We start from the raw sequence: 23051 nt of genomic DNA, 5'->3' as shown, positions 1-23051 counted from the left end.
TTGCATGACAAAGCCTAGCTGTGTATGGTCCCGGTGTTTGCTGGCATTCAAGCAACATCCGTTCTTTATCTCGCTGTGTTATCCTCAGGAGAGTGATATCGTTCATGGTAACCTGGTTGAAATATGGGAATTTAATTAAGGGGACAGAGATGGTTGGGCTGCTTGCCTGTGGCTTAAAAAAAATCTCTCCCTGCATTTAGCCAAGCCGGGGGGGGGGGGGGAGTGATTGGCGCTGAGCTTTTTCACGTTTGGCTAGCTGGGATCTCCCCTGCTACCAGCCACGCGGTGCGGGGGAGGGTGGCTAGCAGCGATCTTCCATGATACCAGCCACACAGTGGGGGGAGGGGTAAAGCGATCATCCCAGAGAATTGGATGGGGGCAGTTCTGGTGCTGCACGTTAACAGGAAGGAAGCAGCACTCAACGGGCTTTCCTTGCTATTTGGGAATGGAGGGCACTGGATATATGAAGGCTGCAGAAGCCGAAAGACAATGGCTTACCATGGCCACATGCAAGCCGAATTCTGAGGCCTGGACCTGCATCTGTGACCTCTAACACCAAAGCCGCAGGCACTCAATATTAAGATGCAAAATGTGACCTTGTAGTGAGATCACATGTGCTATGTAAGGTGAATAGTATTGTTCACCGTGAAAGAGTATAATCATTGTTCTGTAACTATAAGGTCTACACAATTCTTAATTAAATGTTAAGATTGAGAAATGAAGCTCTTAAAAGTAAGCCAATACAGAATTAAGATTCAAGACTCAACCTTAATTCTGATTGAGCTACCGGTCAGTTGGGAATCAATTTGGAGTGGGCAAATCTACTGTGGGGGCTGCTGTGATGCAAGTAGCCAAAGCAATCATTAAGCTGCTGCTATGAAAGGTTGTGACTCTGGGAAATGTCCAGGTCATAGTGGATGGCTTTGCTGCAGTGGGATTCTATACCCAGGGCCGGTGCAACCACTAGGCGAACGAGGCAGTCACCTAGGGCAGCAAGTGGTTGGGGGCGCCCGGGGCCGTCCTCAGGCATAGGCAGCTGTGTAGGACATCTGAAAATTTGGGGCACCACTGGGTCTTAGTGTCCACCCTCCTGGTTTTCCTATCCCTGTTCTGACCCTTCCTGCAGGCTCTGAGTCTTCCTGGGAAGGTATCAGAGAGGTAGCCGTGTTAGTCTGGTTCTGTAAAAGCAGCAAAGAATCCTGTGGCCCCTTATAGACTAACAGACATTTTGCAGCATGAGCTTTCGTGGGTGAATGCCCACTTCGTCGGATGCAAGAGTGGAAATTTCCAGGGGCAGGTAAATATAAGCAAGCAAGAAGCAAGCTAGAGATAACGAGGTTAGATCAATCAGGGAGGATGAGGCCCTGTTCTAGCAGTTGAGGTGTGAAAACCAAGGGATGAGAAACTGGTTCTGTAGTTGGCAAGCCATTCACAGTCTTTGTTTAATCCTAAACTGATGGTGTCAACTGGGCAAGGCTGGGAGCAGCAGGAACAAAGTAACACGAAGCATGAGCATTAAGCAGTCAGCAAGCCGTGGCTGCTGCTGGCTTAAGAGCTGCCCTGTTGGCTCCTCCAGCCAAGCAGGAGGTGTGGCCAGTCAGGCAACCTGCTGCAGGCCAGCTGTACGATGGTATTTATAGAACCATAGAAATTTAGGACTAGAAGGGACCTCGAGAGATCATCTAGTCCCATCCCCTGAATGGAGGCATGACTAAGTATTAAGACCATATCTGACAGGTGTTTGTCTAACCCAGGCGTTCCCAAATTTAGCTCGCAGCTTGTTCAGGGTAAGCCCCTGGCGGGCTGCAAGACACTTTGTTTACCTGAGCATCTGCAGTTACGGCTGCTCACACTTCCCAGTGGCCGCGGTTCACTGTCCCCGGCCAATAGGAGCCGCGGGAAGCTTAAAAACCTCCATTGATGGAGATTCTACAACCTCCCTGGTAATTTGTTCCAGTTAGGAAGTTTTTCCTAATGTCTAACCTAAATCTCCCTTGCTGCAATTTAAACCCATTACTTCTTGTCCTGTGCTCAGTGGCAAAGGAGAACAATTTATCACCATCCTCTTTATAAAAATCTTTTATGTACCTGAAGACTTTTATGTCCTCCCTCTGTCTTCTTTTCTCCAGACTAAACAAACCCATTTTTTTTCAATCGTTCCTTGTAGGCCCTGTTTTCTAGATCTTTAATCATTTTTGTTGCTCTTCTCTTGCCTTTCTTCAGAAGAGTGGTGCCCAGAACTGGATACTTTATTCTAGCTGAGGCCTTATCAGTACTGAGTAGAATGGAAGAAGGTTGCCTGGAGATTATTTCTGTTGCAGGCCCTGATTCCTGACTCATACAAAATCCTGTGTCGAAGAAGAAGAGGACCCATTTCTTAGATTACAGCCCCCCAGCCTCTTTAGTTAACACCAGACCTAGAGGGTCTCACTAGCTTTTTCCAGGGTCACACTGTGTTTACATGCTTCTGCTTAACTTTCTTGCCTCTCGCTCTTTTTATGTTTTTGTCTATTCAAAATTTCTATGTGGTTGCTCTTCCCACCCTATACTCCACACCCACCTAAAACTGCATTCAGCCAAATTCTCCTGGGCAGATTCGCTCACACCTTTTGTTTTAAGAGAGAGCTTATCCTTATATATTACATCTACACTGAAAAACAAACAAACAAAAACTATGGCAGCGAGTCTCAAAGCCCAGGTCAACTGACTCGAGCTCACAGGGCTTGTGCTACAGGGTTGAAAATTGTATTGTAGACATTTCTGCTCAGGCTGTGAAACCTGGCGAGAGGGGTGGGCTCAGCTCCAGTCTGAGCAGGAACATCTACCCTGCTATTTTTAGCTCCACAGCATGAGCCCCATGAGCCTGAGTCAGTTGACCCAGGCTCTGAGACCCACAGCTGCATATTTATTTATTTATTGCAGTGTAGACATACCCTAAGAGTCTAGATGGTTTTTTATTTTAGATTAAAGATGACGACGACGACGACAACAACAAAAAGAGGAAAGAAATGTTAAATCCCTGTGAGAGAAAAAGGTGAGACACTCTCTCTCTCACTCTGGAAGTTCCTTTATATGGAACCCCCTCACAGTCAGTCCTACATACACTCAGAAAGTATCCATTTACAATGAAGTTTTTAGTGGTTTAACTTCTAATATTTTTGCATGCACAGCACAGCTTTATATTCAGCCTAGTCTCACATGAAGACTAGAGTCTTATTTCTATTGCCTTTGTCCCGTTCCTATTCTTAGTAACCATCTCCTGTGTCTCACAGACACGGATAAAAGGACACAGTGATTAGATGTAGGCTGCCTTGACCTTGATTTGGCCTTAACTGAGACCTCCTCTAAGGGTAAAGCACCTTTTACTGTGTAGCATATTAGGTCTAAATTCTGCAGCAAGACTTACGGAAATATGCAATAAGAGTATAAGACCCAGAACAGACCAGCAGCAGCCTGCTGTTGCAAGCTTCCCTCCTCTTCATAAGCCAGCCTAGACCATCTCCTAAAGCCCCCATAATCTTCTTGCTGTTTCCTGCCCTTCCCAGGGACATAAGGTAGCAGGTGGGAAGGATTACTTGGGGGAGAGGTAGTCTCCTAAGAATCAGAACAGGATGTGGGAGGCTTCAGAAGGAGGCAGATTGAGAACTGTGAAAACAGAACGGGAAGAGTAGCTGGAGCATGAGGTGCTGTCTTTGCAAGAACTTTTGAACTGTTGTCTAGGGCAGTGTTTCCCAAACTTGTGTAGGGAAAGCCCCTGGCGGGCCGGGCCTGTTTGTTTACCTGCTGCGTCCGCAGGTCCGGCCGATCGTGGCTCCCAGTGGTCGCGGTTCGCTGCTCCAGGCCAATGGGAGCTGCTGGAAGCAGCAGCCAGTACGTCCCTCGGCCCGCGCCACTTCCTGCAACTCCCATTGGCCTGGAGCAGCGAACCGCGGCCAGTGAGAGACGTGATCGGCCAGACCTGTGGAAGCGGCATGTAAACAAACTGGCCCGCCCTGCCAGGGGCTTTCTCTGCACAAGCGGCGGAACAAGTTTGGGAAACACTGCTTTAGGGAAATGCAGCAAGGGGGTGGCAGTGACAGAAGTCCTCCATGCAAAGTCATTAAACACACAGACTAACACACCATCTGGGCTGAAACCTTTATGGGAGAGGGAGGGGGAAACCACTCCATTCTATGGATGCCCATTAAAAACCATAGTGTTAACTAGAGCTGTCCAGAAAATAGAATTTCTATCCTGCAAAGAAGTTTTGTCCCAATTCAGGTCAAAAATTTAAAAATCTCAACATTTTTCATAAATTCTAAAAAATTCTATTTTGGAAGAACTGAAACAGAATTTTTCAAATTGCTGTCTGCCCTCAGGGAAGACTACTGTCAATTTCATTTTCATTCTTGATTTTTTAAAATTTTTTTTTGTTAAAAGGCACTTTCCATCAGAAAATCATTCCGATGGAAAATTCCTGACCAGCTCTAGTATTAACATGATTTGACAGAAATGTTCAAACTCTGAGATCGGAGTTAAAATGTATGAGTTGTCATAGTTTTCTATGGAAGAAATTGCTTCTGACTGCTGCAAGCTGGTGCAAAATAGCATGCAAATGTACATACTGTCTGACAACATAAAAGAAAGAACAAGTGCAACCACTGTAATCTTATAACCACGGCCTTGTCTACAATAGCACTTATGTCAGCAAAACTTTTGTCGCTCAGAGGTGTGAAAAAAACACCCCGCTGAGCAACATACATTTTGCTGGCATAAGCACTAGTGTGCACAGCACTATGTCGGCATGAAATGCTCTCCCGCCGACATAGCCAATGCCGCTCATTGAGCTGGTTTTATTGTGTCTGCGGGAGAGCTCTCTCCCATCAGCATAATGCAGCTACATGAGCTCTCTTACAGCAGCACAGCCGTGTCAGTACAGCTGTGCTGCTGTAAGCTTGTAAGTGTAGACATGGCCTAAGCCAAGGAGTCTTATACTTCATTGCATTGTGACCTCCTTCTGACAATAAAAAGCCTAAGCCCGCCCAAGCTCCACCGCCCTGGGTGGAGGGGCCAAAGCCCAATACTTTCTCCCAGTCCTGGCAATCTCATTAAAATGATGACGCATTCCACTTTGTGGTTGTGACCTGCAGTTTTAGAACTGCTGGCCTAAGCTATTCAGACAACATGCACTCAGGGAGCATGATACTGCTCTCTGCATTCACTTATATCTCGTTAAAATTTAATAAAATTAATTAAAGAAAATCAAATTCCACTAAGTCAATTACATCGATCATGTGGACCTTATCAAAAGAGTTCAGCTAAACGGTTGTTTTTCAGTTTAGACTGTAGGCCTGACACAAACAAATTAAAATGACTTACAAGCTTTTTTTCCATTCACAGGAAATAGATCCACCCCACTGGCACAAGGCCATGCTAACCACACACCCTTCACTTGCAAGGGCAGCTGTGCTAGAGGGGAGAAATCACCTACAGGGGAAAACAGCTTGAAAATCCAGCCAAAGCTCCAGAGGACTTCCTCTGGCACAGGCTTCCTCGGAGATCTGCTGAATCAAATTGTGTTTGCTTTGCAATTTCTACTCATGGGCAGATTTTCAGAAGTGGTCAGCACCCAGCTGCAATCATTGAGAAAAATGAGTGTCTGGGTGCTAAGCACGTCACTGCACAGGGGCGGCTCTAGGATTTGCGCCACCCCAAGCAGGGCGGCACGCCGCGGGGGGCGCTCTGGCAGTCGCCGGTCCCGCGGCTCGGTGGACCTCCTGCAGACGTGCCTGCGGAGGGTCCGCTGATCCCGCGGCTCCAGTGGACCTCCCACAGGCACATCTGCAGGAGGTCCACCGGAGCCGCGGGACCAGCGGACCATCCGCAGGCATGCCTGCGGGAGGTCCACCCGAGCCGCCTGCCGCCCTCCCGCGGGACGCCGCCCCAAGCGCGCGCTTGGCGTGCTGGGGTCTGGAGCCGGCCCTGTCACTGCAGGAAGACAGCATATCTAACAAAGCGCTAAGTACTTACATAGCTGCTTTCCATAAAAGAAAAGCATTCCCAGCTGACCAGGCCCCGCTCCCTTTCCAGCGGGCTGGCTACTTCAGGCTCCCGTGAGGAGAGGGAATTATAGATGTACTTTCTGAAGCCAGGAGCAGAAGCCATCAGAATCCAAGGACGGGACCTGGCCCCTTCTCTCTGACCTGAGCAAAATGAGTGGTCTTAACTCTGTTTCAAGGACTGTCATTCCTGACTGAGAAAGAAAAGTGGTAACCTCCATTTTGCTAAGGCCCGTGATAAGTTTGGAGCTTTACAGATCATATTCTGATTCCTTCCCTTTACGGAAAGTATGAAAGTACTGAATGTTTTTACCAAATTTATTCACAAACAGCTGCATCCTGCTCTCTATTAAGTAGAGCTCACAAAAAACCAAACATTGTTAGCTACAATTCAGATTCTAGCAGTTCAAAATGTTTGAGAGTCAGAGCAATAAAAAATAATATTTTACCTCTTCTTTACTGCTTTAACTTTTATAAGCAATACATCCAGACCCTAAAAGAACTGAAAAAATAATTTAAGAAAAAGTCTACTAAGAGAGTGGATATTGGAAGCATATGCAATGGAAATAGAAGAGGGCTGATTTCTTTGTGGGACAGTTAGTTAAGAGATTTAAAATTATCCTTAAAACTAACATACATATATATCATAACACATATTAAACCAAATAAAAACTAGCCATTTTGATCAATCTCAAAAGGTAATTGGAAGTGGGGAATCATCAATCAATGACAGTGTTTCTTGAGGAGTCCTGCAGGAATCTATTCTTGGCCCAGTGCTATTCAATATCTTTATCAATGTTCTGGAAGAAATAAAATAACTGTTGCTAAAGTTTGCAGATGACAGAAAAACTGGTGGAGTGGTAAGTAATGATAAGGACAGGTCAGTTATATAGGCCAGTCTGCTCCAGTTTATCAAGTGTTCCAATGTGTGTTTTAGTATAGCAAAAAGAATGACCATACATCTAGAAACAGAGAATGGAAGTCACATATGCAGAGACTGGAAAGCAACAACTCTGAAAAGGATTTAGGAGTTATTGTGAACAAACAACTGAACATGTACTCTCACTCAGGGGTGATGCTACGAAAGGCTAAACTAAGAAAGCTAATGTGATCACTGCTCAGCTAATGCAGAGGAGTAGGGAGATGGGATTACCTCCATACACTGCGCTTCAGTGGGACCATTAGTGGAGTACTGTGTTCAGAAGAGGCTCAAAAAATGCTGATTAATCAGAAAGGGTTCAGACAAGAGCTACAATTATTCAAGATCTGGAAGGCCTAATACAGAGAGACTAAAGAAGCTCATTCTATTTAGTTTACCTAAGAGAAGATTAAGAGGTGACTTGGGTATGTCTACACTACCTGCCAGATCAGCAGGTAGCGATTGATCTATCGGGAATCGATTTATTGCGTGTAGTGTAGATGCAATAAATCGATCCCTGATCGCTCTCCCGTCGACTGCTGAACTCCAGCTCAGCGAGAGGCAGGAGCAAAGTCGTAGCTGAAGTTGCGTATTTTAGATTGATTCCTCCCCCTCCGCAGTGTAGACCAGGCCTTAGTCTACAAGTACCTACATGGGGAGAAGATTTCTGACAGCAGAGTTGTCTTTACTTAGCAGACAGAGGTACAACAAGATCCAATGGCTGGAAGCTGAAGCTTGACAAACTGAGATTAGAAATTTTAGCAGTGCGGTAATTAGCCATTGGAACAACTGACATAGGGATGTGGTGGGTTTTCCATTATTTGAAATCTTTAAATCAAGTTTGGATTTTTTTCTTTTAATATCTGTAGCAATTATTGCAGGAATTACTGGGTGAGATTCTAAGGCCTGTGTTAGGCAAAAGACTAGACTAGGTAATCATAAGAGTTCCTCCTGGACTTAAAAAATAAAAGTATGAATACCAAAAAAGTCAACACAAATACTCTTAATCTGGGTGATTTGTATTTGGTGGCTGCTGTTTTTATGTAACAAATATAATTTGACCATAGAGTCAGCTGGTAGTTAAAAAGGCTAAAAATGGGGGGCAAAAATGGAACAACTAAGGTATTCTGATACCACTGTAATGAACATAGTATTATTATTACTAGTAGTAGACATTGTTATGTACTAGTAGTAGTACATATAGTTATAGATCGGGACCCCATTGTGTTAGGTGCTGTACAAACATGGAACAAAAAAATGGTCCCTGTGACAAAGAGCTTACAAGAAATAAAAGGAGGTATAAATGCCTACATAGCTAAAAGAGTGGAGGGCTAATACGTTGGTTTCAATGTTTTTTATGAATCTGGAAAGGATTTTCTGTTGTTTGGCTTCTGACTAGATGAACTAAACAAAAATCGTTTGGCAAACTGTACAGTGGTTGTATAGATTTTATAGACAGGATATACTGGTTGCCATTAAAAAAAATAACATTTATCAACAGCTTCAGTACCACATGGTAGAGGAAATAAATGTAGTAACTTTGATACCATAGTTTTGCAGCTGTTGGCAAATGCTGAATATTTAATGCCATCCACTGTATTTGTGCATCTCTGTGTCCTTTTACAAATCCACCCACGTCTCTTTGTTTAAATAAGATATTAACTAAATAACTGAAAAAAGCAAACAGTTGTCAAAGCTTTTCTTGAGAATTAAACTAAATATGTGAGGACCGCTCTGAACAAAACAAGAATTGACCTAACCTTCCTCTCAAACCGCTACCAAACTTTCTGACCCTCCAAACAGATTTTAGTTAGGTTAAAAATAACTTTTGATATTCCCCTTAGTTTCCATGCGCCTCTATCTGATTTCAGTTTGGGAAACGAGGGTAAATACATACATTCTTGGTGTGTGTGAGATCTAGCTGAAATTTGCATTTCTATGAGATTTCTAGCTAAATCTGCAGTCCAAAAATGTTCCACATGTTGTATTAGATTACAAGACATCAGTTGTGAAGAGAATCCCATTTCTAAAAATAAAAATCTCTTTGTCCTAGGGATTGCATCTTTTGGGGTATGGCAGTTGGTCTGTTGTTATAAAGGAGAGGGTTCAAACAAATTTTCAGGTGAGAGAAAAAACAGCATTCTACCAGAGTACATCAGCCTCAGAACAGATTGCTCATAAGAGAGCATCATCTAGCTCCAAATTTTACACTGAACTCCTTTATCAAATGCTGAAGACCTCAGACACATACGTTGTTCTTAGTATATTGACTTTTCTAATTAAAATCATATGAGGTCAATGGCATTTGTGTCTGATCAAGGACTCTGAAAGGGCTGCAGAATCTGTATGAAGTGGCAGTACTGCCTCTGAAGCTCATCCATCTCACTGGAAAGCATTTAGGAAGTTCAAAAAGCCTTTAAAGGTTTCTTTGTTTAGCTTTTTGCACTTTGTTACTGCAGCAGCCTTCTCTAACGTTCCTGACTGAAAAAGCAGCAAAGAATCCTGTGGCACCTTATAGACTAACAGACGTTTTGCAGCATGAGCTTTCGTGGGTGAATACCCACTTCTTCGAAAGCTCATGCTGCAAAACGTCTGTTAGTCTATAAGGTGCCACAGGATTCTTTGCTGCTTTTACAGATCCAGACCTAACACGGCTACCCCTCTGATACTTTCCTGACTGACAGGAACAGGCTGCAGTTTTATGAGTACTACCAGTGCGGGAGCCAGGCCTAATCAACAATAATTATCAGCCGTGAAACTAAAGCAATCAAGTTGAGATCAGGAGCAGCAGGGCAGCAGCCATACTCACAAAAGAAAAAAAGACAGACAAGCCCATGCCACCTCCTGACAAGGGAGATGCTTTGGCTGCCACAGGTATCACCACCCAGACCATGGACCAGCCCTTCCAAGCTCCTTATCATGCTCACCCCACATGCCCACTGACTGTCTACAGTTGCTGCCAACAGTCTCGAGAGAGATTGGCTAAGAAACAATTAAAAAACATATTCCACAAACACCTTAAACTCTGCAGCTTTTAACTTATTTTCTAGCTGCATTCTATAGCGATTTATCTTTTCTTTCAGTGGCATGCTTGGGTATTGCTAACTTAGAAGTGGCAGAATGGCAAACAGCAGATGCAGAGCATGGGAAAACATTCAGGCAGAGAAATATATAAATAATAAATAATTTATTCTGTGCACTTACTGTATAAATAGCTTTCTATTTGGGGAACTCAGATAAGCGTTCTCCCTAACTGTTTTGAGTCAGAGAGGTTCCCCTTCTGTCTGGGGATCTCAAAGCACTTTACACATATTAATGATTTAAGCTTCATATCACCCCAAGAGATAGGCAAATACTGTATTTCCATGTAACACATGGTAAAACCAAAGCACAGGAAAATACAGTGCCTATAATCAGCTGGGCAGCACCCTTCTTCAGGTACAAGTCTGTTTGTTAAAAACTTGAATAATCACATTTCTATCTGCAATTTCTTTGCAGGCAAAAAAACAGACATAAGTTTTATGACTACAAAATTACATCTTCAAAAGGGGAGTTGGACCTTAGCCTAGCGGCACATATACTACAAAGTGACTGGCTCAAGGTCAACAGGAAGCTGTTGCAGACTTAGGATCTCTTGACCTAAATCCCTTGACTTTCTGTCTTGTGTCTTAACCGTAAGGCCATGCTTCCTCCCCTGGATGTGCAAGGCAGTATGGAAACAGAAGGAGGCAGAGCAAGGAGAAGCCAGAGGGATGTGGCATAAAGGTAAAATAGGATGTGAGCATGCTTAGTGATTGATGCTACTACATTCTGTTACCTGTATAGCATCATACTTGTGCATTGCACTTTACAGACAATTAAAAATCGTAGATCCCTCAAGAGTCTGTGGAACAGCATTTACATCATGTCATGTAGGGCAAAGCAGTTCACAGATTACAGATAACACATAGTACTACATCATCTGATGAAGTGGGTATTCACCCACAAAAGCTTATGCTCCAATACGTCTGTTAGCATATAAGGTGCCACAGGACTCTGTCACTTTTTACATAGCACTACTTATCCCTCACCAAATACAATTATACCACTACCACCAAGATTGCTCAATGCTTGGCTGAGACCAGCTCATGGATGCAAAATAGCTGGTTGAAGCTGAATCTGAGCAAAAGAGAGGTTATGCTGGTGAGCAGAGGAAGGCACTCTAAGGAGTTTGCAGCCACAGTGAGTCTCCTTTGGCTGAAAGTACATACCCAGAATTGGTCAATTCAGTCCATGATTTAAAAGTGCTCCTAGATTCCTTGCTGATGCTAAGCTCTCGCCTACCAACATCCATGCCTGAATACTTACTACCATTTCTGGGTGGCTAGGAGACTCCATTCTATCCTAGTGGACAATGGCCTGGCCTCAGTTATACATTCCTTTCTCACCTCCCATCTGAACTACAGCAGTGCAACATATGTGGGTACGAAGCCCTCAGCCTTCAAGAACACTTAAGTACAGAACACTGTGGAGTTTCTGTTGTACGGATGTTGATCTCAAAGGCCCAAAGAGTTAAAGGTGTTTAATGTTGGACAATGAAAGTTTATAAATAGTGAGAGCTAGGTTCCAGGTTCTTTTGAACAGGGGCCTTGGTTTTATGGTTACTTGGGAAAAACACAAAAACAAGAACAAGAAATCAAAACAGGCATTTATATTGAAATTGTGGTTGAGTGATTATGCAAAACAAACTTAGTCATAACCTTTAAAGTTTTTCTCCTTTGGGATGCAAAATGTCAATCTCATTTTTCAGAACAACCTTTCTTTGATGAAAAGGAAAGGGTTAATTTTACTCTGCTCTACAGAGGGTATTTACTTATCCTGTTCTTAACGGATGAACAGACAAACACAAGGTGGAGGAGAGACAGCATGGAACAGATGGGTGAAATATGGCGTTTGTTGATGTTTTTTAGAACACTGGACTGCTGATTAGTTATAAGTGGTTGCTTTTGGCTGGCAAGTTAAGCCTGACACCTACTACTTGGATCCTAGTTTACGATCTGGTCAGGGATGTCATCTGATTGGATCTTTTCTTCTTAGTGGCGGTGACGTAGCGCATCTGGTGAAGACACATTACATCGATGGAAGAGCGCTCTCCTGTTGACGTAATTACTCTACCTCAACAAGAGGCAGAAGCTATGTTGGTGAGAGGGAAAGTGTCTCCCACCATCATAGCGTGGTGTAGATGCTGCTTTAAGTCAATGTAGCTTACGTTGCTCAAGAGGGTGTTTTTTCCCCCCACCACTGAGCAATGTAACTTACATTGACTTAAGTGGTAGTGTGGACAAGCTCTTAGACAAGGCAGGATGACTACAGCATAGTTGACTTCAGTATTTGATCGAAAGCTAGGATAGTATGAGATAGGATAGAAGGAAAGAAAGTTGGGTGTGGAACAGATATAACACAATAAGGGAAGGGAAGACAATAAGGCTCATGTGCCTTTTCAGTGCTGGCAGTTAGATAACCCCATCCATGGGCTGAGGATTGGATGTCATAATAATATGATGACTTCAGCACTCTCAGGTAAAAACAAAGTTCTTTAAACAAGATTAAGGCCACCTGGCACTCCTCTCGGGTAGAAAGTCCTTTAGATGTGTCGAGGTGAATTGCACAGCTGGCAGTTTGAGGGATGCGTTGGGATGCAAGGTGGGATGGGAGATGAGAGAGAGCTGATCTGAATTAATCTGAACAGAATTGATGATGTCCTTTTTCATAGTCTCTTTTTAAGGAACCTGCCCCAACCCCTCCCCCTCCATCCTCCTCCCTTGAGCGCGCCATGTTTCCCGCTCCTCTCCCTCCATCCCTCCTGGAGCATGCTAATGCTGCCAAACAGCTGTTTGGTGGTGGCCGGTGGGAAATGCTGGGAGGTAGGCAGAGGAACGGGGACACAGCGCACTCAGGGGAGGAGTAGGAGGTGGGGCTGGAGGTGTGGGGAGGTTGGTTGCCAGTGGGTGAAGAGCACCCACTAATTTTTCCCCCTGGGTGCTCCAGCCCCAGAGCACCCACAAGAGTCGGCGCCTATGCCTGGAGGGGATTCACACAAATTTCCCATTACAATTCAATAACAAAATGTATGAATGCTCAAGAAAGAGCCAGAGATTTCCTGACACATTGGAGATATGATTATTGATGGGGAACAGGATAGATTCTTGGTTCCAACTACAAAATGTTTGAGACTCATAAGCCCAATTCTGCTTTGAATTACACCCCAATGAAATGCCACAGAAATTGCCTAACAATGACGGTACCATAACTAATAGAAAATTTTGCTTGTCCTATTCCTTCTAGAGGCATAACACTAGGATAGCAGTGGTGAATAAATGAGGTTAACAGAACATTGATAGAAAAATAAATCAAAAGACAAGCTCCATAACTGGTATCACTGTTTTCTTCAGAGCATTCACATTGTAGAACATCCAAGTGCTGCCCTTACCAGCTAGCCTACATGCTAATACACTATTTCACTTAGTTCTATAAATAAACTATGGAAAGCAAAAGTACAAGTGTTAAAATATTAATCAAACCCCCAGAAAACGTAGTGATTGTGATAAATTATATGTAGGGCTCCATACCTGTCACCGAGGTTGTACAAGTCATGGATTCCGTGACTTTCTGTGGCCCCTGGGGCTAGCTGCACCAGCTGCTGCTTGGGTGGTCCCCGGGCAGCTAACCTCATGGGATCACCCGAGCAGCAGTCCCAGGGTGGTGGGAGCAGACGCAGATCAGCAGCCCCCCAGTGGCGGTTGTGGGGATGGCTGGAGCAGCGGTGGGTGGGCAGCCCCTGGCAGCTGGTGCTCCTGGACTTGGCAGTATTAACAGAATATTGATAGAAAAATAAATCAGAAGAAAAACTCCACAAACTTAAGGCTATGATTTAGTCAGGAATATTTATAGTACAAGCCATGGACAGGTCACAGGCCGTGAATTTTTGTTCATTGCCCATGACCTGTCCGTGACTTTTACTAAAAATACCCATGACTAAATCGTAGCCTTAATTTTATGCAACAGGTCCTAAAGCACTCATTGTGTTTTCTCAAAACAGATAACTAAAAGCTATCTTTCGGGCAAAGGACAATGACAAGTCTGAAAACCAGAAGGCAGTGCTTCACTTAAGTAATAATTACATGCCTTCTCCTCTCCGATTCCGGAGTCATTCATGGGCCAGTTTCTGCAATGTGACTCAAGAAACCTCAAAATCAAATTTACATTGACAAGATGTAAATTAGTATTTGAGTTGACCAGGGTTGGAGAATTGTTTCCTGAAATGGTTCACATCATAACAGCAAGCAGCAGCAGTAGTAAAGCGGTGATCAAATACTCTGTATCTCACCTTAGTTCTAGTGCCAAGTTTTACTTACCAGTCTTGCACAGCATTGAAGGATTCTTCATTCGTGATGTCATACATTAAAATGAAGCCCATTGCACCCCGGTAATAGGCTGTGGTAATTGTCCTATATCTCTCCTGACCTGCCGTGTCCTAAAACAACAAAAATGTTCTTTTATATAAATGTTACCTTTTCAGGTGATTTGTATCTTTCTGAAAATCACTTCTGTGAGCGCTGAAAAACTTTCATTTTCACACCTTTGAAATTCCATTCAAGTCACTGGACAGCTTTTCGTCCTCTTTTTTTTGAAGAGATGAAGGATTGTCCTGTTGTTAAGGCACTAGACTGGGACTTAGGAGATCTTGGTACTATTCCTGACTTTTCTAGTCAATTCATCTCTGTGTCTCAGTCTCCCATGGGGATAATAATACTTGCGTTCACACACAGCCTTTTTCTACCTTGTCCACTTACATTGCAAGCTCTTTGCGAAAGCAACTGTCACTTACTATGTTAATATAGAGTGCCCAAGTTTGGTTAAGGTTTTAAGGTTCTACTTTAATACATTTTTTAACAGTAATAATTAAAATATATTACAGGAAATAATATAATCATTCTGTTTCAAAATAACACTTATTTGCATTTTTAAAGACCCCAAATGTATTCTTAAATCTTGCAGAAATAAATAGAACATTTCAGTGAAATTTCATCAAGCAATGTACAGTATGAACTTTTACTACAGCTATTGTATCAATGACTGCAGAGGACTTACGTTAATTCTGGCTTGTTTTTTAAACAACTGCTGTAAGAGAATTTTTTCATTGCAAAATTTTAATAGTACAAAAATTTATTTTTTCTAGAACATGGAAAGGACTACTTCAGCTGTTCCATAGTAGAAGAAAACTGACAAAAATGACAAATGTGTTCATTGGAATATTTTCTAAAATAGTTCCTATGGTACAAGTAGTAACACCTCATTAGAGAAAATATATTTAAATGAGTGTTCTTTTCTGTATGTACATCAATCATCCTACAAATAAAGAAGAAATTAAATTCCACCCACTTCATAAATCAATTATAAGAAGATAGTTTTTAAAAAAAAATGTAACAGAGCTGATTACCATACACAAATAATTTCTTAGGCAGAACGCTAGGAGGAAATTCAGGTCAAATTACAGTCACTATAGCCTAGGTTTAGTTTTAATGACCTTGCACTGAAAACAAACATAGAAAGCTAGAACCTGATAAACCTCTTATTTACCTAGATTTACACTAGAGTAACCCCACAATTTCAGTAGAGTTTCTCCTGATTTACACCAGCATGAGAAGAGAATCAGGCCTTTGATGTAGACATAAAATTTCCCATAATACTTCATTGTTCTAGACATACTGGCTTCATGCACTTGAACTTATCCATCATAGGCTAGCAGTGTCCACAGAGCACAGTCTTTACTAGATCCCAGGGTGTAGACTGCAACAGGAAAAGTACGCCACTGAGAAGTACACCAGCATAAATCAGGAGTACCTCTGGTGAGGTCTAAACAATATATAAAATTGCAATTCCTTGAGTTTTGGGTTTGTTCTCAAAGTTCAGAGATGAACGCATGGGATTGGGAAACTCATGAGAACTGAATTTAATAAAAGGTTTGCATGAACTGCAGCAAACAAAAACCATGGAGTTTCATGGAGCTCTGTTTTATAGCTCTACTGATATTTGTGTTCATTTGTCACACAGTCAAACAATGCTGTACCATTCCCACATTAGCCCAATGAAACTTTTATTGGTTCCTAAACAGTTGTAAGAGTCAACAGAAATGAGAATACTATTAAGAGAGCCACATGGAGGCATCTGAAAACTAGACAATTCAGTTTTATTTATGGTCACCCATCTATACCATATGTTGAAAACTCATTTTAGAAGCATTGCTTTCAGAACACATCAATGTAAAATTAGACATGGGCCCATGACAAAGACTCAGATCTGAGAACTCTCAAACATTGGGCCACTTCTGATCTTCATGAACTTTGCAACTGGTTCCTATATCCATAAATGACTAAACACAAAAGTCCATATCCAAAACAGAATCCTCTACCTTAAATCTTCAATCCAGATCTGCAGCTGAGGCCCATCTTTATGTAAAATTAATTATCTAAAAACTTTAGTCCACTTGTTTCTCTCTCTTTTTCCTTTACACATATTTCAGTTTTGACACAGCTGACAAAGCCTAAACCAATGTACAGTAAGGCTCTAAAATACTGGCTATGAAGGTATCAAAATCTTGGATACAGAGCTTACTGTCTTGGTGTCTTATCACTAGAATTTTTCACTGTATAATCTGCATACAGGTTTTAGCGTGAAACACCTGCAGCAAAATAATATTTTCTCCTGCTTGTCAGACTAATATATTTCCCCCTATACAAATCTCAGGCTGACAGACAGATAGATAGTCACTATCAAAAAGTGTCTGGATTCCATATCTATTCTGGACAATAATAGTGTAGACTTGCTGTAGGGCAGACTTTTACTCTAATAGTAAAGAAAGGGAATTAAGTCAATAAAACTATGGGAAATTAAAACCTTTTCTATGAAAGAAATATAAGGAAACTGCTTAAACATGAAGGAAGTAAGGTGATATTCCTTCCTCTAATAATGATGCATATCTTGACTTTCCTGCTTGGCTGAGGGATACAATTATGCCTTCATACTTCTTATTTAATAGGCACATGCTGAAAAAACTAGCTGGCTTATGAGACCTTTACAAAGTACAAGAACCCAACACAATCAAGTCCAAGTCCCAGTTGGAGACTACCATAAAATATATATTTGCTGCTATTACTAATAAGTAGCAAATAGTAGTAGTAAATACTAGTAAATAAAGTAGACTCCCATAATTTCCTCAGTCTACATTTTTGAAAGCAAAGAGGTCTTCCCCTCTTGTAGCCTCATTATGTGTAGGCAATTTACTTTTAAGTGTGTATGCCTTATAACAAAACCACAGTTGGCTTTGGAAATTGATATTGATACCTCCTTGATCACAAGAAGCATGGAATAAGATTTGGAGGAATACTTACACTGCAATTTGGTTGTCTCTATTCTCCAATCATCCTCCTTTACTATGGTGGAATGTACTCTGGATTCTACTTCAGATAGAAACTGCCATACCAATGACTCTTTCTGATTATATTATGTGATAACTGGTCCTGTTATGCACATTATGTTACAGCATCCTTCCACCTAATTATTCTGCAACCGAGATAATTTAGTCTTTTAACAAAGAACTCATTTAACACTAGTTAGAAGAATGCCATTGCTCATTTCCAAATCAGCAATTTACAGTATTTGCACATACAGTATTTATACTGGAAAGGTTTTTAATATGCTATTAACTTTAGCCATTATAAAAATCCTGCAACACTGGAAGTCTTATATACAACCATTATATTCCTTTAGAACTACTGAAACGATTCACTTCATACTTGATTTGTTTCATACAGTTCATTGAAATTTAAAAATCAAGCCAATTATTACTGCCATTATTTTACTATATGTGAAGTTGCAAATTAAATTCCAGTTTACATAATGGTACATTATACGCGGTGTTACATGCCAAATAATTTATAATCTTAGAAAGAGATCAAATTATAAGGCATACACATGAGGAGGCAGAATTAAGGTTGAGTCTTGAATCTTAATTCTGTATTGGCTTACTTTTAAGAGCTTCATTTCTCAGTCTTAACATTTAATTAAGAATTGTGTAGACCTTATAGTCCACTAAAAAAACCAGTAAGCACAAAAATGCTGCAAGAAGGCACATGCTCAATGCAGAGAGAATATTCAGAGAATAATGCTGCCAGCCTCTAACAAACCTCCAGTGAGCAGGTGCAAACTGCGATTTTCAGAGGGTCAAATTTGGGCAAGAAAAGGCATCCCTAAGATCAACGTGACTCCCCCACCCCACCCCACCCCACCCCACCCATTCTACCTCCAAAATTTCAAGTTTCTGCTCCAGAGTACTGTGGCACTTCAATTTCACAATGAAATGGTTGTAAGATTTTTTTTTTTTAAACTTGGACAAAATACTGTATTTTTCCCTAACCTCATTCTAGGAAATGGCTCGACTGCTTTTGGTGAAACTTTCAAAAAAATATTCCGCTTAAGATAGATAATGGGCATGGAAAACTGAATTTTAGCCCACATGGTTTAAGTCTGGCAAAGTTATAAACAAGTGAAAATGGGTTCTTATAATGAATGGAAAGTGGTAGGCAACCTTTACTATAGGCATCACTACCAGTATGAGCAGTAACACAATCAAAATTCATATTAATATGAAATCCAATCAGAAACATGTTATATGTTACAAAAGAGGTAGTTATGTGGAATGAATATGATATTTACAAAGAGAGGGAAGTTACAAATAATTTGTTATTTAAATGGAAGAGTTAAACATACCAGTGTTACCTGGAGTCCAACGCATTCAGAAATCTCTCATTTTATTCTACCTAAAATTTAGGAGCTTCTTGAGTATACAGAGAAAGTTAAAGTTGTGTGATTGTTAAAATACTCAAAATAATCTGATTTTATCAAAGACAAATGGCATATTTGAAGTACCAAACATCTTAATGTGAAATGTTATATTTTAGTACAGTTTGCTATGATTGAATTTACTTGGAACAGTTAATCCCTCAACACAATGAAGCTTCCAGCCCTTGTTTTTATTATGCTTTGTTTTTGAGAAAAGATTGAGCATATTTCATCACATCTGCATCTTAAAATCAGTCCCAATGTTTATCCTAATGTACTGATGTACACCTGCACCCAAAGACAATCCTTGTATCAGTTCAAACATGGCTACTGACTGCTGTTACTTGGTCTTATTCCTTCATGCATGAGTATTCGATTGCTTAGATGATCATCTCTTGTTTTTTTAAACTGTGAAATGCTGAAGCCTGCATTTTATACTGGTGTCTTTTTCTAAGCAAAAATGTAATAAAATAAGCCTGAGGAAAAATTATAAAACTTGACCTATTATTCCATGGCCGTGTTACCATGGCAATTCATCTTCCTGGGAGAAACTAGATATATAGATCTTCTATGGTGCCATTTCAGTTCTCTTGTGATAGGCTATAAAAGTAATGTCTGTTGTTTCTTACCAGACCTGACAATGATGTTCATTAAAGAACTAGAGTAGAGGAACAGCAGGGAATGAATGACAGTGAGTGAGTGCTAAGTCAAAAGTTCAATATAGTGAAGACTAATAAAAAGGGCACTTTAAAAATATTTAACAAAAGATTTTAACTGCTAACTAACCAAAGATGTCCATGTAAAACTCACATTTCCAAATTCTACTCTGATACTCATGTAATTCCATGGGGTTTAGTCCGATTGGCTGTTGGCCCAACCATGCTTAATCTGCAAACTCAGAGATCCAATGAAGGCAAGTTTCAAGAAATCACCCACCTCCTGTGCATTGCACATTAACTGGCAGAACCTCTGCTGACAGACCAAATCAAGATCAATGGAATTAGCAACACATAAAGGAGGGCAAATGATTAAAAAAAGTTAATCCCTTCTCCTATATATGGATTGAAGCATATGCAGTCATCCAAACAGGCTGGATGCTGTTCTATATGTTTGCATATTTTAGAGGTTCTTTTTGCCAGTTGGACAATGTAACCACCCTGCCCATTAAGAACTCCCGAGTTGTGTATGTACATATGTCGATGCATATGGGCTGAGAAGAGGGACAGAGGAAACACCTAATAAGTATAAAAAGCCACCTGTTCTCATGTCTAGGTGAAAGGAAGTATTTTAGTTTCCACTTCTTAGGCTAGTTGACATTCCTCATCTACCCATCTACTCAGGGTTAGCAATTTCTCCTCAACTACTCAAATTCTTGTCAGTTATACTTTTATGAAAACCTGGCCAAACAGAGTAATCTTGAATTGAGCCCTGAGCTCAAACTCAGGATCTTTTTGATCAAAGAGGAGGCAAATTCCAGAGCTGAGGGTACGTCACTGAAAATACCATGAAATAACCACTAACATTTCATCAAGTTGCCTGTCACCATAATCTCAGTTTTACCTGGGTTGAGTTCAAGCCACCTCAAAAGACAGAGAAAGATGAACCAGAGCAGTAGAATACCTCTCTATTTAAGGAAAGAGTCGGAGGACATGGAAAGAGAAGGATGGGGGACAGGGAGTGAAAAATACATGATCAAAGCAATGGAACTAGAGAATTTTGCTTTTCTTGAGGTTCAGTTGGATTTTTCTAGTGCCCATGAATCTGAAAGTCCAGGCAAACCTGATGGCAGTATGGAAAAACCTTCAAAATGAAGGGAACCTGCTAGTTCACATTTATGGCGACCATGCGAGCCAGATTTCATTTACACTCCTCTCCTGTGGGACCATCACTTGACCAATGCTATGGGCAAAAGGAAGGGCATGGAGATTTGCCCATGATCATTTATCACGTGTTTGGAAGGAACCGCATAAAGCAAGAACTGGGACTTTGGAAGCTATAATGATATTTCTTCTCTAATATTTATATCATACATTGCGAGCTCAGAAATAAATCTTTTTTCCCCCTTCAAAATACCAAATTTCAGCATGCAACATATCTTTAGATAAGCTATAAACCTCTGAAAATTAAATTTTATAGTGAAAATCCTAATAGATGTTTAATGGCATACGGTGTCATCAAGTATAATACTCCATGCTTTAAAAAAAAAAAATTCTAGCATAGGTCATTAAAACATTTTATAACTAAAAACGGCATTTAAAAAACCCTTGTAACATAGTAGAAAATCTCTAATTTGAGATTGTTTTTATAGATTATGAACACCCACTCCCCCACAATCAAACAACTTGCTTTTAGATTCAGATCTGGTGCACAAGTAATAAAAGCTGAAACATCTCATTACACCCCCCACGTAAGGAAAATGGGGAGGACGGTGTGGATGGTTTAATGCAAAGAAAGAGGAGGCAGAAGAGGAAAAAAATACATATGGGCTCATGCATGACATTTGGAAACCCACGAAGAATAACAAGCAGGGTCAAAAAATTCTATCGTGTGTAGCATTGTCAGTCTCCAAGCCCAAGTAACTGAAGCGTGAAATAAGGCACTAGTCTCGTTTCTTAATAGCCAAAAGAAGGGGACTAATAACAGAAATAGCCAATATTTATAACAGCATTTTCAAAGTACCTGCAAATACCGGGACTGAGCCCCAGCTGTGGCTGACAAATGCTTAGTGCTACTAAATGTGTGGAGGCACAAAGATGGCCTTTGCACTCCCCTGAACCTGGCCCATCTGGTATCTGCTCCAGCCCCAGTGTAAAGTGGAGCAGCTGAGGCCATAATGGCATCCAGAGATGCCCTGACCATGTCCTAGGTTCCTTCTCTCACACACCCTCTAGTGGCCAATGAGAACAGTGTAATAGATGCTACAGTGGCCCTACATCACTCAAGGAGTCTCCAGTGGAAAACTAGTTAGCTTTACAGTTGCTCTGCGGAAGTGATATAAATAGGGCCCTACCAAATTCGTGGCCATGAAAAACGCATCATGGACCATGAAATCTGATCTCCCCGCATGAAAAATGGTCTTTTGTTTGTTTTTACCCTATACTATACAGATTTCACAGGGGAGACCAGCATTTCTCAAATTGGGGGTCCTGACCCAAAATGGAGTTGCAGGGGGTACCAAGGTTATTTTAGTGGGGTCATGGTATTGCCACCCTTACTTCTGCGCTGCCTTCAGAGCTGGGTATCCAGAGAGTGGTGGCTGTTGGCCTGGTGTCTAGCTCAGAAGGTAGTGCCCCACCCACAGTATCATAGAAGTAAGGGTGGTAATACCCTACCATGCCATCCTTACTTCTATGCTGCTGCTAATGGCGGCTCTGCCTTCAGAGCTGGGCTCCCAGACAGCAGCCACCAATCTCCATCTGCCTAGCTCTGAAGGCAACGCTGCCATCACCATCAGTGCAGAAGTAAGGGTAGCAGTACTGCAACATCCCCTACAAGAACCATGTGACCCGCCCCCCACAACTCCTTTTTGGGTCAAGATCCCTATGAATTACAACACCATGAGATTTCAGATTTAAATAGCCGAAATCATTAAATTTACGATTTTTAAAATCCTATAATCGTGAAGTTGACCAAAATGGACTGTGAATTTGGTACAGCCCTAGATATAAAGAAATCTGGGCACAGCCAAAGATTACACCAAATTTTGTTCCTTAGCCAAATAAATATTACCAGAAGTTTTGCAGCTGTAGCTCATTAAGGACTAGAGTGAGTGACCTGATCAAATTTAGATGCAAACTTTATATAACATCAAATTTATTATTGTTATTCATTCTTTGTATTGTGGCAATACCTAGAGGCTAAAAAAAATCAGTTCTCCATTTTACTAGTCACTGGTTAAACACAGAGGAAGGGACAGTCCTGAAGGACTTACAATTTACTGACAAAGGGTGAGAGAAACATCTCCATTTTATAATGGGAGAACTGAGGCACAGGGAGATTAAACAAATATTAAATTAGACATCACTGGAGATAGACCTGAGCTAGTGCCTGGCTCCAGACCCAGATTTCCCCAAAGTCTAGATTCATGGTTTAAGCCCAATTCTAGTTTTCCAGATAGATAATTTACTTGTAAAGTAACATTGTCACTATTATTTGTTTTACATAGGAGTCAATGGACCGTCTAAACCAACAGTAAGAGGTACTGACGGAGGCAA

The 23051-nt window shown here is 41.4% G+C and overlaps 1 protein-coding gene across 3 annotated transcripts in view; it reads right to left on the bottom strand.

Annotated features, from left to right (window-relative positions):
• RAB3C (RAB3C, member RAS oncogene family) overlaps positions 1-23051 on the bottom strand; it is a 166096-nt gene that overhangs the window by 81036 nt on the left and 62009 nt on the right. For all 3 annotated transcript variants that reach the window (XM_039545782.1, XM_039545781.1, XM_039545780.1), the window contains exon 3: positions 14352-14470. In XM_039545782.1, coding sequence (XP_039401716.1) covers positions 14352-14470 — 119 coding nt within the window. The remainder of the gene's footprint in view (positions 1-14351; positions 14471-23051) is intronic.

Source organism: Mauremys reevesii, linkage group 6 (genome assembly GCF_016161935.1).
Source record: "Mauremys reevesii isolate NIE-2019 linkage group 6, ASM1616193v1, whole genome shotgun sequence".
Taxonomy (NCBI): domain Eukaryota; kingdom Metazoa; phylum Chordata; order Testudines; family Geoemydidae; genus Mauremys; species Mauremys reevesii.
Note: the sequence above shows the minus strand (reverse complement) of the source record. Positions and strands in the feature narration are given on the sequence as shown.